Raw genomic sequence first — 13,946 nt, forward strand, 5'->3', positions numbered from 1 at the left:
AGCAATGACCTAGGAGCTCCTGATTTCTGAAAGTGTAACCAAGTACTAAATGACAGTGAACAAAGTTAAAATTCAAAGTCTTGGCTCAATTTCTCGAGTTCCATCTTCTGAAATACTATATTCTCTGATTAAATATATATATAGTCCTGTCTCTACTGATCAGGAAGAAAGTCAAGGAAAGAATACTCTGGATTGATTTTTATTTTCCATTGTTCAACAATCAGAGGAATGCTGCAAAGATTGCTGATTCACAACTAAAAATATACAATGTATATCAACAAAAATAGTGGGACTCATGAAGCCAAAAGATTAGAACTTGACCCACTGAAAAGAAATAACAGGAACAGAAATTCTGAGTGGTTTTGGCCTTTTTTCAGATTTACATTAAACTGTATCATTACTGTTCTTAACTGCCCCTTTTGTTGAGAAGATGAGTATATGGTACCTTTCTGAGCTAGTGTTCATAATTACATTTCTGCTTCTAGAATCTCAAATCCATGAGGGATCCTTTCTTACCCTAAAGGGATCCTTTCAGTACAGTCATGGAGGTAAGCCCTAACTTCCCACCAAAAATAACTACTTGTTGTCAAAGCCAATGATCATTTCCTGTATAAATGAGTTGCCAATGAAATTATCTGAGTCAAATTTACAAAGTATTTCTTTGGGAAAAAACAAAACAAAACAAAACAACAGTGGTTCAACTTCATAAGGCCACATAAGGAAAACATTATTTGTAAATAAAGTTGTCACTCAACACATTTAATAATTAAATAAAGTTAAATATGACTTTGGATCAAAAATGATCCTAGACAGTTTAAGTATTGATCCCACTAATCCCACAATTTAATGAGACCATCCCAACCACATGTTATGACCTTAGATGTTTCATGAGGATGCCACACCGCACCTATACACACTTTATCATGAGCTTTAAACCGACTGTAGAGTTTCGTGGTCTTCCAGTCCCAAATGTTTAATTTTCCATTCCCATCTCCTGAAATCACATAGCTGTAACAGGCAGAAAAAACAGAGCCAAATTATTCAGACACCTTACAATGGTAAAGTGGGACAAGGAACAGAGAGGGACTTTTATTATTTTTTTCATTTTAACATTAATGAATGAATGTATGAATGAATGTGAAGGTACAACATTTAGTGAAAAGAACAAGGTAGGGCATGAAGCAGTCTATAATTTAAACTTCTACCAAAAATCCCCCCAAAATACTCCTCATTTAGTTACCAGTGGAAGACCGGGAGTCCCTAGAGCCCACAATGAATAAGTCACAATTAGTCCATAGATAGATAATGTCTTAGACAGACAATGTAGGGGAACCAAGGTGACATCTAGCCAACAGACACATTTAGACCCATTCTACTGTAGTACATTTGTGATGGTTGTGTGTCAACTTGGCTGGGCTATGATTCTCTGGTATGGTGGTTATGATGTAGTCATCTTCAGTAATGAGCTCTGACATAACGTAATCACCTCCATGATGAGATCCACTGTGAGCAGCCAATCAGTTGAAAGGGAATTTCCTCGGGGGTGTGGCCTGCATCCAACATAAATGTTCTGGCAAAGTGCTCTAGCTTTTTGTTTGCTCTGGATTCTGCATCTGTCTCTCACCTGACCTCTGGTTCTTGGGACTTGAGCTAGTGGCCTGCTAACCTGGGGATTTGTTAGCCTGCCGATCTTGAGTTCATCAGCCTCCACAGCTACAATGAGTCAGAAGAAGCCTCCAGCCTGACGTCTGACCCATGGACTTGAGACCTGCCAGCCAGTACAACCATGTGACCTGTACAACCATGTGAGTGATCCATTTTCTTGAGATAAATCTCTCTCTCTGTATATTAACATATAAACTTCACTGGTTTTACTTCTTTAGAGAACCCAGCCTAAGATAGTATTTACCTTAGTCATCTAGTGCAGCTATGACAGGCATACTACAAGTGGATATGGCTTTAACAAACAGAAGTTTATTCTCTCACGGTTTAGGAGCCTGAGTCCAAATTCAGAATGCCAGTTCTAGGGGAAGGCTTTCTCTCTCTGTTGGCTCTGGGGGAGAGTCCTTGTCTCCTTTCAACATCTGTGGGCCCAGCATTCCTTGGAGATCTCCATGTATCTTGGCATCAGTCTGCCCCTGGGTCTAAGAGGTTCCCAACACAGGGAACCCAGGTCCAAAGGATGTGCTCTGCTCCCGGCTCTTCTTTAGTGGTGGTAGTCAGGGCCCTCTATCTCTGCTTGATTGTTTAATCTCTTTTATATCTCAAATGAAACTGATTCAGATACAACCTAATCCTATATAGTGTATCTTGCCTCATTAACATAACTGCCACTAATCCTGCCTCTTTAACATCGTAGAGATTTACAACACATAGATAATTATAATTTCACTCTTAAAAAGATTCTGGGCTTTAAAAATCCACTGTGACCTAGAAATATTCAGAAGCTGGACTTGAGGTTACAGCACAGACAAGCTATAGTTAAGCTGTTAACTTTAATAGCACAGTACAGAATTGGTTCTTCTACTTCTAGTGTTCATTCAATCACAGCAATACAGTGACTACTGACCTCCTAGCCTTGCTTAGAAAAGCAGAGAGAAAATAAGGTATTGGTCATATAGACAGGGTTTTATTATGGGGTTAAAGGGCATATGACTAAGCAATATAAGGAGATGTACTAAAGTAGGAACTTAAAAAACATAATTTTCATAATTTGTTCCTGCCTTTATATTGGGCAATTTGGCAGTTTACAGAGTTCTCATACAATTATATGTGAAAATTATTTGTAAAATGTTACCTATATAACATAGTTTGTATTATTATACTTGAATATGATAACAGATTAGATGACTGAAACTTACCTCATATCTGGTGAAAAGTCCACCTGACAAGCATATCCTGCTACCATATGCCCTTTAAAAATTTTTTTCTTATTTAATCTAAATCTGTTCTGTGCTCCAAAAATTAAGATTTGGTTGTCCATTGATTGGCATGCTAGCCACTTCCCTGTAAATTCAATAAATGAGACATTTTAGAGAAAGACTGAAAAATTTTAAGACTTTTTATTTTATTTGAAATATGTTCACTGTCATTAATATTCTTTTGCCCTCAACTACTTTATAATTAGGAAATACAGTTACTATACCACTGGCCTTATTGGGGAGAGATATTTATATATAAAGTAATACATTTTGCTCATAGCACTTATATCATTGGCCATTTCCTTATAAAAGCTTTAAAAAATTTATAGAAATTCCTAGTCTAACATTTTATGAAAGGAAATTAATTTATAGGAAGTACAGGCAGTCCCCTGAGTTGGGAATGAGATCTGTTCCTAAGTGTATCTTTAAGAATTTGTGGCTAAGTCAGAACAAGTACATATAGTTCTTATTTAGCCTTACTTTAGTGCAAGAAAGGAGCTCTGGTGGTGCAGTGCCTAACCAGAGGTTGGCAGTTCAAATCCACCAGCCATTCTGCAGAAGAAAGATGGGGCAACTACTTCCATAAAGATTTAGCGCCTTGGGAACCCAATGGGAGTTGCTATGAGTTGGAACAGATTAGATGGCAGTGAGTTTGGGTTTGGTAGTGCAAGAAAGGGCGCAAAGCCCTATTAATGATTTAGAAGCTTCATGTGCAGCAAGTGAAGGCGATTGTGATGAAGAACTTTATGCCAGTGCCTAAGGCATCTGACTGCTAACCAGAAGGCTGGAGGTTCAAACACACCAGCCGCTTCTCGGAAGGAAGACTGGGCAATCTACTTCCATAGTGATACTGTCTCAGAAGCCCAAGGAGGGGTTGCCATGAGTTGGATCCGACTCAATAGCAGTGGGCGGGAGGGGTCGATTCAACTGTTTCAATGTGAGGGCAAATTTACGTAACATTAAAGCAGGGCTTCAAAGATGGCCATGCCTTGCTCAAAGATGGTGGCTGACTTCACTGTTTTGAATGTGTGTAGCTCTCCACCGTCCTGCCAATAATCCAGCCTCACTGAAAGGACTCACTGCACCTCTTCTGAGCTCCTATTCTAGGGCTTTGATATGTAATTTTTCTTTTTCCAGTTACTGTGATGAATCGCCCAAATTTTAAAAATTCTGCTCTGCTCTTGCTTTACTTCATCGGCCATGACAGAACCAGTTCAAAGCCCTACATATTAAAGGGCAAGTTGTTGTTGTTATGTGCCGTTGAGTTGGACCCAACTCATAGCGACCCCTCCTTGGGTTTCCAAGGCAGTTATCACTACGGAAGTAGATTGCCCAACCTTCCTTTCGAGGAATGGCTCCCAAACGGCAAGTAGGAGCTGTCTATAAGTCAGATGTTTGAAATCTGGGGACTTTCTTTAAGTCAGATGTTTGAAACCTGGGGACTGCCTGTAAACTATAGAATTTTGGGAAGAAAGAGACCTATGTGTGTTAATTTTGCAAAAAAGGAATGATCAACTCTGGTGAGAAAACCTAGGATTATTAAATAAAACTGGGCAATAAAAGACAAAAGAAAAAAAAGATTTAAAAATAACTTTTTAGAAGGCCATGTTGCTCTCATCCACCAAGGATTCACCTAGCCCCTAGCGTCGAAACTGCAGTATACACTTGCATATATAACTAAGGGAATGATCTTACCAAGGCTCATAGTCTGTGTAGGTAAATGACCTTGTTCAAGATGGGCACGGTGCTTATGTTTAAAAACATACTACATAAAATGTAGATGCAACGTGACAATGTGTACATTATAATGATTACCAAAGTTGAGTTGGGTTGCTCTTTCCCCATAAAAATCATAGGGCATTTGACAACAATCATTAATCTGCCAGATACCCTGATGGAAGAGCAAACTCATCATGGCCTCCTCTTCCTTATTTCACTCTCCAGTAACTACGTGGGTTAACTGAGGTTTTGAGGGCAGTGTTCCCCAAGTATCAGATCCTCCACTTTAATACCCTTTCAGAGCCATAAGCACAGCAGTATATTGTCAATATGTCTGTGGCACAAATTGCCTTATAATTAAAAGGCAATGGATTACTGAATGGAAACAGCATTACACAGATTTATCTTTTTCATTTTTTGCCTGAGAAAATTCTTATAGTGAAATTATAGGTGTTCTCATTAATAGGGAATCAGATCTCTATTTCCCTCCTCTGAAAGAAAAGGAGTTCACAATAAATCATTAAATAAATTGATGAATATATTAGGAGCTCTGGTAGCATAGTGCCTAAAGCACTTGACTGCTAACCAGAGGGTTGGCAGTTCAAATCCACCACCACTCCTCGGAAGGAAGATGGGGCAATCTACTTCCATAGTGATACCGCCTCAGAAACCCAAGGAGAGGTTGCTATAAGTCGGGTCCAACTCGACAGCACATAACAACAACATGATTCTATTAGAAGGAGAATTATGAAAAAAGCAACAACGTGATTCTCAGAGATGTTAGCTGTAAATCACCGTTTATTTTTTATTTTTAAAAGTAGGAGTAGGTGGCGTGACTAATACATTTAAACCAGTGATTATTTCTAATATTGAAAATATTTCCTTACAAAAGTATGGTACTGTGACAGTAAAGAAAGGAATGACCTAGGTTTTTTGAATACAGAAATTACATCCTGTCTTAGAAATTTATTTCAAACATTCTAAGTACTAACTCACCATTTGGAGACAAAGTCACTGCAGGCATTGAGTGCATACTAGGCTCTGCTATATACTTGAAATCCACAGGGATATCCCTAAAAATTTAAAACAGCACACTGGAATGACTCATGTTTAAAAGGACCTTTCAAAGAACTATTTCTGAAACAAAGGCGTAATATCCAAATAAAAGAACATTTTTGAAATATTTTTTAAAAACTTTTCATGAAATGTCCTGGAAAAAGGAAAATCACAAAGTGACTTTGTACTGCTTATTCTGAATCTTTTACTTCACAAATGACTTTTCATGACAATTATGAGTGTCAGTGATTTGCTTTTCTAACTCTGATTTGAAGAAGCTCTGGTGACATACCATGAGGCATGAGGCAGTCTGCTTCTGTGAAGATTTACAGCCTTGGAAACCCTATGGGGTATAGTTCTACTGTGTCCTAAAAGGGTTGCTATGAGTCAGAATCAGCTCTATGGCAGTGGGTTTTTAATCTGATTTGAACTTTGCCTTTTATTTATTTTAATCCTTTACTGAGAGTTCATCAATAATGAGTTCACCTGAAAATGTACCATGATAGGCAGAACCAAGATGTCTGAGGCAAGCCACTAGGAAGTATTCTCAATTTCCCTACCAGTCAACCCTTAACTTGTCTTCACCCTTCCAGTAGATGGTTAAACTAGAACCTTAGCAATGCCAAGAAGATGGCAGGCAAAACTGTACAGGCTGTGAGGGCTGGTCCAGTCCTTCCAGAAATAATGACCAAGGCCAGGAAGAGGAAGTGCTTGGCACCTGCACAACTTCTATTTTCAGTTTGCACGTAAAATACTCCAAATGTGTATGGTACCATGAAAAAAGCAATTAAAACATTTTTTGTGTGTGTTATGAAGGATCAACTAAAAACAAAAATCCCAAACTAATCACCTAAATCTAGAACTCCCAAAGTTCTAAGTATTTTCTTCTTTTACTATTTAGTATTTAGTTTTAATACTTAATATTAAAGATAAAAAATCTTTGTAATCCTGAAAGGATTTTTGGTCTCATTTCTTTTCCTAAGAGACCAGAAGTGTTTTCTCAAGAGTATTGTGTGGGAAGCGTAATCTGATGAATAACACAGAATATTAAGCAGCAATTTAAGTTCAAACTATGGTTGTTTAAGTTCCAGTACTTTGAGTAATTAGAAAATAACAATAATTTGCCATTATGTAAGGCCTTTTTCCATCTATATCTCCATGTGTCCAGAAGAAGGAACAAATGATGAGAAAAAACTTTAAGGTCTTGGTTAAATCAAAAAAAATTCTCAGGTATAACCAGGGGAAAAAGGCATCAATGAGAACTGACATTCTGAATAACCCAAATGGTATTAAAAGCATCTCAATCTGAAAAAGTTTCAATTGTTTTTCCTTCCTCAGAGTTGTTATTAATGGGTACAGTTTTATAGCACAGATTACAAATATAGAGCATTTCTAATTAAGTTAACCATAGTCCATGTTCATATTAATCAATGTTTTACTTATTTCAAGGACTCTTTGTACAATGAGTTTTGGTACTCTAAAATACCCTGTGCAGTTCATTGTTTCTAGCAAAAATGTCTGCCAGGCATGTTGTTGTTGTTGTTGTTGTTGTTATGTACCATAGAGTCGGACCCGACTCAGCAACCTCTCCTTGGATTTCACTATGGAAGTAGATTGCCCAACCTTCCGAGGAATGGCTGGTGGGTTTGAACTCCCAGCCTCCTGGTTAGCAGTCAAGTGCATTAGGCACTATGCTACCAGAGCACAGTTATATTTAATGAACACAACACTATTTTCTAATTAAGATACTCTAATTCTATATACCAAGCTAGTAACTCGTGTCTTATACATAATCTTCAGTTTGCAAATGAATTTATCAGCAAAGCTACCAGAAATTTATGATGTTTTAGGGATAAAATATTAAACAATAGTATCAATAAAACAAAACAAATCTATGTATGTTTATTCTACAGACTACTGTGCAAATGAAGATAAGGTGGCTTACAGAAAACAGTCCCATCAGAATCTCAGCACAGAGTATCACTTCTGAATTAAGAAAGATCTTAATTCTAAGGCAGTCTCAAATGATGGACCTTGAGGATGATGGTATATGTTAAGACTATATATGAAACATAGTTAATTCTCCATTAATTTGGGGTAATTTGTAAGAGTGCAGTAGTGGTGGAGAGTATGGGAGAAACCACATTTAAATTACATTAAGTTTATGATTTTCCAAATTACCCTGATAATAGTTAGGTACAGTAGAGATCCTTGCAAGTCCCTGAAGGGAGTCAGTATGAAGAGGAAGCCACTGGCTCTGGTTCAAGGCTTCCCACTTCTTCTTAAAGCAGGCCTGCTGGTAGCGGGGAGACACACTTTCTAGTCTATGCAAGGCTATAACCACAGTTGAGCTGTGCTTTACAATGGACTATGAAACAGGGTGGGTTCCATCCAAACACTCCTTTTAACAAAAATTACTATGTATTTAATTGCAGCTAAATTATAAAACATGATCTATGTTAGTTAATGAAGAAACAGGCTTTAATATTATTTAGTTTTAGAAAAGTGTTTTTTTTTTTTTTCCTCTAGAAATATAAAATTAACATGTTCTGCTTATATTCTCTAAGTATAATATTATATTCTACAAGTATTTTCTACCATTATGGGTTATGAGTGGTAGGTCACAAGGGTAATGACATGAAGCAATTTTCAGTACTGAATAATTAGAAATTAGACATTGGAAAAACGAAAAGATTTATCAACATTTACTTTGGGTTGTTTCTGAGGCCAGGATCTTATACCCAATCTCTAGAGTAACCAAGATAGAATATGCATTTGTGGTCCCTACTTCTTGCCAGTCATTTTGTAACGATATATAAGGTACTGAACAGAGAATGGAAGACAGCACAATATAAACCTATCACTACTGCAGGAAAACAAACATCCATAGCCTTTAGGCAGGTTATTCAAAAACTAAAGATATAAATAGAAATTAAAATTTTATTTCTATATTTTGGGTACTAAACAAGTTAAAATAGTTTAACCAAACACTTTGATCTCTGGCTTCAGATATCACAGTTGGGAAAATGTTCACATGGTGGCATATTATCAAACTTTGTCTATCAGTTTTTAAGTAGCTTGCTTTGTATAAATAAATCAGATTTTCGACTGATGAACACTCACCATTCCCAAACTCTTAGGCTCTTATCATCTGATGTGCTTACAAATCTCCTGTTCTCATCAACAAAAACAATGGTGTTGACAGCTCCCAAGTGCCGATCATATTCCTGCACAATCTCCCCACTTCGAATGTCCCACTGTATATCAGACAAGACAGAAAGTAAAGACGGGACTGGAGTAGATTTATGAAAACAAACAAAAACCATGATTCTGGAAAGTGGGGAGGGAAAAGATAACCAACAACATATTCTTATAAATTTACTGTTTCTACTTAAGAGATCATGGAGCAGCAATCACTACAAGTAATAAACATTAAGTCTTAGTGCATATTCCATTCCCTGATACAACATAAAGCTCAGGAGTCTTAATAAAATAGTGTGAAAAGGCCTACCTGCACAATCTTTTTATCAGACATCCCAGCCACAAACAGATTTTGCTTATCTTCATCAGGATTGAATTTGACACAATAGGGAACTTTTCTGTTTGTAAATCTTGATATACACTGTCCTAAAACCACAGACTCAAGTTAAGTAGGTAAAAGTAAATTTGAGCACTTAAAGATGACCGTGGGGTTAAGATCTAGAGGTCCTCTGCAAAAATAAATTCTGAAAAAGGGCAACATGTTTATTTTTTAGTGTAATACACATTGTTTCTTTTCACAACCTTTTAATGATTAAAATAAAATTTTTCAAAAGTAAATCTGTACCATCAATAGCAAAATAGGTAAATTATAGTATATCCCACTCATACAATGGCATATTACAAGCAACTTTAGAGCAAATTACTGATAGAAGCCACATGGGTGAATCTCATAGAAACTATGTTGAGTGAAAGAAGCTAGGAACCAAAGAGTACATATGGTATGATTCCACATACAGGAAGTTCAAGAATAGGCAAATGAATCCATCATCACAGAGGCAGTAGCTACTGGGAGTGGCTACAGACCAGGAAGGGGCTTAAGAAACCTATGCAGAGTGCTAGAAATGTTTTACATCTTAATCTTGGTGGCAGTTACACACACACACACACACACACACAGAGAATGAAGATTATTCATTTTATACACTTTATAGTATGTATATTATATCTTGATTTTTTAAAAAAAGTCTATAGAGTAAAGGTTTTTCAACCTTGGCAACACATTAGAATCATTTAATGTTGGCTACAACCTAAATCTACCTAAGAATCTTAGGGGGTGAGACCCAGGCATCAGTAATCTGTAGAGCTCACCAGGTAATTACAACATAGAGTTTAGAATCAAAATTAAAGAAGTTAAGAGCATGGGCTATCAGAGAGACCTTGGTTTGAATCCTAATTCTGTTACTTATTAGTTTGGTGGTCCTGAAAAAGTTACCCTTTTAAGCCTCAGCTTCCTTATCTATATGTATAAGGAGCCCTGATAGCGCATGGTTAAGTGCTTGGCTGCTAATCCAAAGGTCGGCAATTCGAATCCACTGTCCACTCCACTCCACAGGACAAAGACAATGTGGCAGTCTGCTTGCATAAAGATTACAGCCTTAGAAACCCTATGGGATTTCTACACCATCCTATAGGGTTGCTCTGAGTTGGAATTGCCTTGATAGTACTGAGTTTTTGTTTTTAAAGGTAATAATAGTACTTAACTCAGGGATATTTTAAGGATTAAATGAGATACTGCTTGTAAGTACTTAGAATAATGCCTGATAAACAGTAAGTGTGACATACATTAGCTATTACTATTACCCTTAAAAATCAGTAAAATGAAAGTTAGTTTTCTAATTATATAAAATTTTATCAGCCACAACAAACAGATGCAATTAGTATGGCTGTGGAGCTATAAAGCCAACTGGCCAGTGGGGGATTAGCATTACACTTTAATGGATTTGAGCAACTAAATTTAATTATGCACATTTGACATTCATTGTGCTTTTTGATTTCATACAATACATTATGCGAGGTCATATAGGGAAGAAAAAGATTAATTAGACGGTATATGGACGATTTCAAATTTGTCTATCTATCTACATGTTTGCTTTATAAATTGTATTAGGTGGAAATAAAGTTTCACAGTGAAAGAGCTACTTATGTAGCTGAGTTTCAACTCTACAAGCACTTTGTGTTGTTAGCGGATGGTATGAAGAATGAGCATCAGTGGTAGAGTTGGTACCATTTTGTCACGAAAGACCACTCACATTGTTTCATTCATAAATGCTAATTTGTAAGATAAATATGTATCAGCAGTAGTATAAGCTCTTACCTGTCTCAGTGTCCCAGAGCTTAAGATACCTATCATAGGCTGCACTGAGAAACTGAGTGCCTGCAGTATTGAAGCAGATGTCCCTAACAGCTTTACTGTGACCTAAGGGCAAAGACAACAGAATTGAAAGTGAGGTGAAGTATCTTCTCTAAAAACAGAAACACCCTAAGGGAAACACCATTAAACAGTAGCTCTCAAGTAGGTTGTGAGTCAAAAATCATGAGAACTCCATTTCCTGATTTACTGTGTGGATTTAAGAATGGGCTTTTTTTGTTTTGTTTTTTCCCTTTCATAAGCTGCTCAGAAGACTCTAATATAAAAGATTTAGGTAAGAACCAAGAGAAAAGGTGTAACTTATTTTTTTTTAAAGTTTGTCACGATAATTTCTTAATATGTAGTACATGTAACTGATGACTAAACAGCCAAGAATTTATAGAAACATAATAGGCCAATTACAGCCAATGGATGGGAAGTGACTGCTGACATTTTGGTAGGTCATTCAGATTGTTCACCAGACTGGAAATGAAAATAAAGTTATCTAAACCTCAAGTTCAGGAAATCATAGCCCCTGTTTAGTTACTGTATTTCTGAGATCCCATTTCCAAATTTCACAGATTGATTCAGAATTTCAGAGACTAAGCCTTTTTGAAAAAAAAAAATTAGGTTCTATTTTATTTTGTCATTTTGACAATAAATGAATTTCAAGGTGCTGATTATGCTTTACTTAGAAATCAATCTTGCTAAAGCCAGTCCACTCTTTTGAAAATTACAGAGACAAATAAAATGTGGCTAAATCACAGTAGAAACTTTCCTATTTTTAACACCCCCACTGCGACCAAGACTGCTATATAGAGTTGTACAAACTGTGCATGGAACAAGCTGTCATAGCAGCAGCCCACCATCCAGCCAGCACCATCACCACCAGCACCATCCGTGAACTCTAGTCAGGCAGCATATGCTGTGGCAGTTAGGTATGCATTCTTTTCTGCACTAGGCATCCCAGTTAATTTTGCTAAGTACATCACTGGAAAACGGTCTCCCAGTGTAGGGGAGCCAGATGGGGAGCAAGCACATTCACTGTATCTGAAGGAGACATTTTGTTCCCCTGAACATGGCTGGTAACCTTCTCACAGACTTCCTCTAGGCTGCTGATAGCCAGTATCTTGGGCAGTATTTATTTGTGCAGGGAGGTCCTAAAACCATAGCAAAGCTAAAAACAGAGCCACCAAGATGCACACAAATAGAGTTTCAATGTGGTACAGTTAAACTTTGGAAACAACCAGCCTTCAAAGGAAATGTGACAAAGACAATTAACAGTTCTCTAGCAAAAAGGCTGGTCTGTCAGAAGACTACCCTCTCTTTGGCCCTTTTCCCTCCTTTAAGGAGTTCTCTCAATCTCATCCTTCTCTAAATTTTAGCTGCCAATTCCCAACCTCTCTTCTAAGCCTGAAATTTGGATATCTGATTGCCTACTGGACTTTTTCACCTCAGTATCCCAGAGACAGCGCAAAGTCAATGACCACAAAACCTCCTCATCCTGTTACGCTCCCTATCTTGGTGAATGGCACCACCATTCATCCAGCCAAGGAGGAGTCATCCTAGATTCTTTCCTGATTCCTATCATTCATATCCAGTTACTAAATCCCATTGTTTTTTAATTCTTGATCATTCCCTTCCTCTCTACCTCTACTGCTTTGGTTCACAAGCTCATCTTCTCTAATCCAGACCAACGAAATAACCTTGTAGTTCATTTCCCTGCTTCATGGCCTGCCCTACCAGTGCATCCCCCAGATGGCCATTGTGAATGTCAATCTGCTTATGTTACTTTCCTGCTGTTAATGGCTGCCCACTGTCCTCAGCAGAATCTAAGCTTCTTACAATGGCACACAGGTCCTCCATGCTGCAGTCCCTTTTTTGCTACTTTTCTCTGCTTTCATCTCTCACAAAACCCCATACTCTGGCAATTCTGAAATACATACACATGTGGTTCTCTCCAAGCAGCATGCTTTCTCATACCACTTGTTTTCACTTCTGCTACTCACACTTCCTAGTTCCCTTTCTTTGTCTACCTAGGGAACCCTACTCATCCTTCAAGATTCAACTTAAGTCTATGAAGACCTTCCTTCATATCACTGTTGGAAAATTACTGTCGGTGATGCTATCTTAGTTAGAAAAGTCTTCCCAAACAGTTATAGCCAGAAAGAAAAGAAGTATTACCAATAAATGTTCGTAGACAGCGCCGGTCTCCATAAACTTCCCATAGCTGGGGAGAAACAAAACAAAAACAGCATGTGGAATAAATTTCATACAGGACTTTAGTAAAATGACAACTTTCAATCAACAATAATAGTCATATGCTGGCTGTATGTGCACATGTCGTGTATGTACAGCGGATTAAACCAAAGGCATTCCAAGCAAAAAAAACCAAACTCACTGCTGTTGAGTCAGATCCGACTCTTAGCGACCCCTCCTTGGGTTTCCCAGGTGGTATCTCTAGGGAAGTAGAGTGCCCAATCATCTTTCCAAGGAGTGGCTGGTGGGTTTGAACCACCAGCCTTCTGGTTAAAAGTAAAATGCCTTGGTACTATGCTACCAGAGCTCCCAAAGGCGTTGTTGTTGTTGTTACGTGCCCTTCAGTTGACCCGATTCATAGTGACCCCCTCCTTGGGTTTCCAAGGCAGTATCACTATGGAAGTAGATTGCCCCATCTTCCTTCCGAGGAGTGGCTGGTGGGTTTGAACTGCCAGCCTTCTGGTAAGCAGTCAAGTGCCTAGGCACTATGCTACCTGAGCTCCTAAAAGACTAGCAGAGGATGAGCATTATACATCATTAAATATATTGCTTAATGTTACCAGTTTGTTGTATTATTTGAAATGCACATGCACCCATACATT

General features: G+C 37.7%; 1 protein-coding gene across 1 annotated transcript in view; it reads right to left on the bottom strand.

Annotated features, from left to right (window-relative positions):
* Positions 1-830: 830 nt before the first annotated feature.
* Positions 831-13,946, bottom strand: part of CDC40 (cell division cycle 40) — a 67,326-nt gene continuing 54,210 nt past the window's right edge. The window contains exons 9-15 of the mRNA XM_007940803.2: positions 13,270-13,315; positions 11,053-11,154; positions 9,208-9,323; positions 8,820-8,953; positions 5,637-5,713; positions 2,862-3,006; positions 831-1,008 (exon numbers count right to left, since the gene is read on the bottom strand). Of these exons, the coding sequence (XP_007938994.1) occupies positions 831-1,008; positions 2,862-3,006; positions 5,637-5,713; positions 8,820-8,953; positions 9,208-9,323; positions 11,053-11,154; positions 13,270-13,315 (798 nt within the window). The remainder of the gene's footprint in view (positions 1,009-2,861; positions 3,007-5,636; positions 5,714-8,819; positions 8,954-9,207; positions 9,324-11,052; positions 11,155-13,269; positions 13,316-13,946) is intronic.

The sequence above is a fragment of the Orycteropus afer genome, unplaced genomic scaffold (assembly GCF_000298275.1).
Source record: "Orycteropus afer afer isolate SDZICR_OR568_19922 unplaced genomic scaffold, OryAfe1.0 scaffold00072, whole genome shotgun sequence".
Lineage (NCBI taxonomy): Eukaryota > Metazoa > Chordata > Mammalia > Tubulidentata > Orycteropodidae > Orycteropus > Orycteropus afer.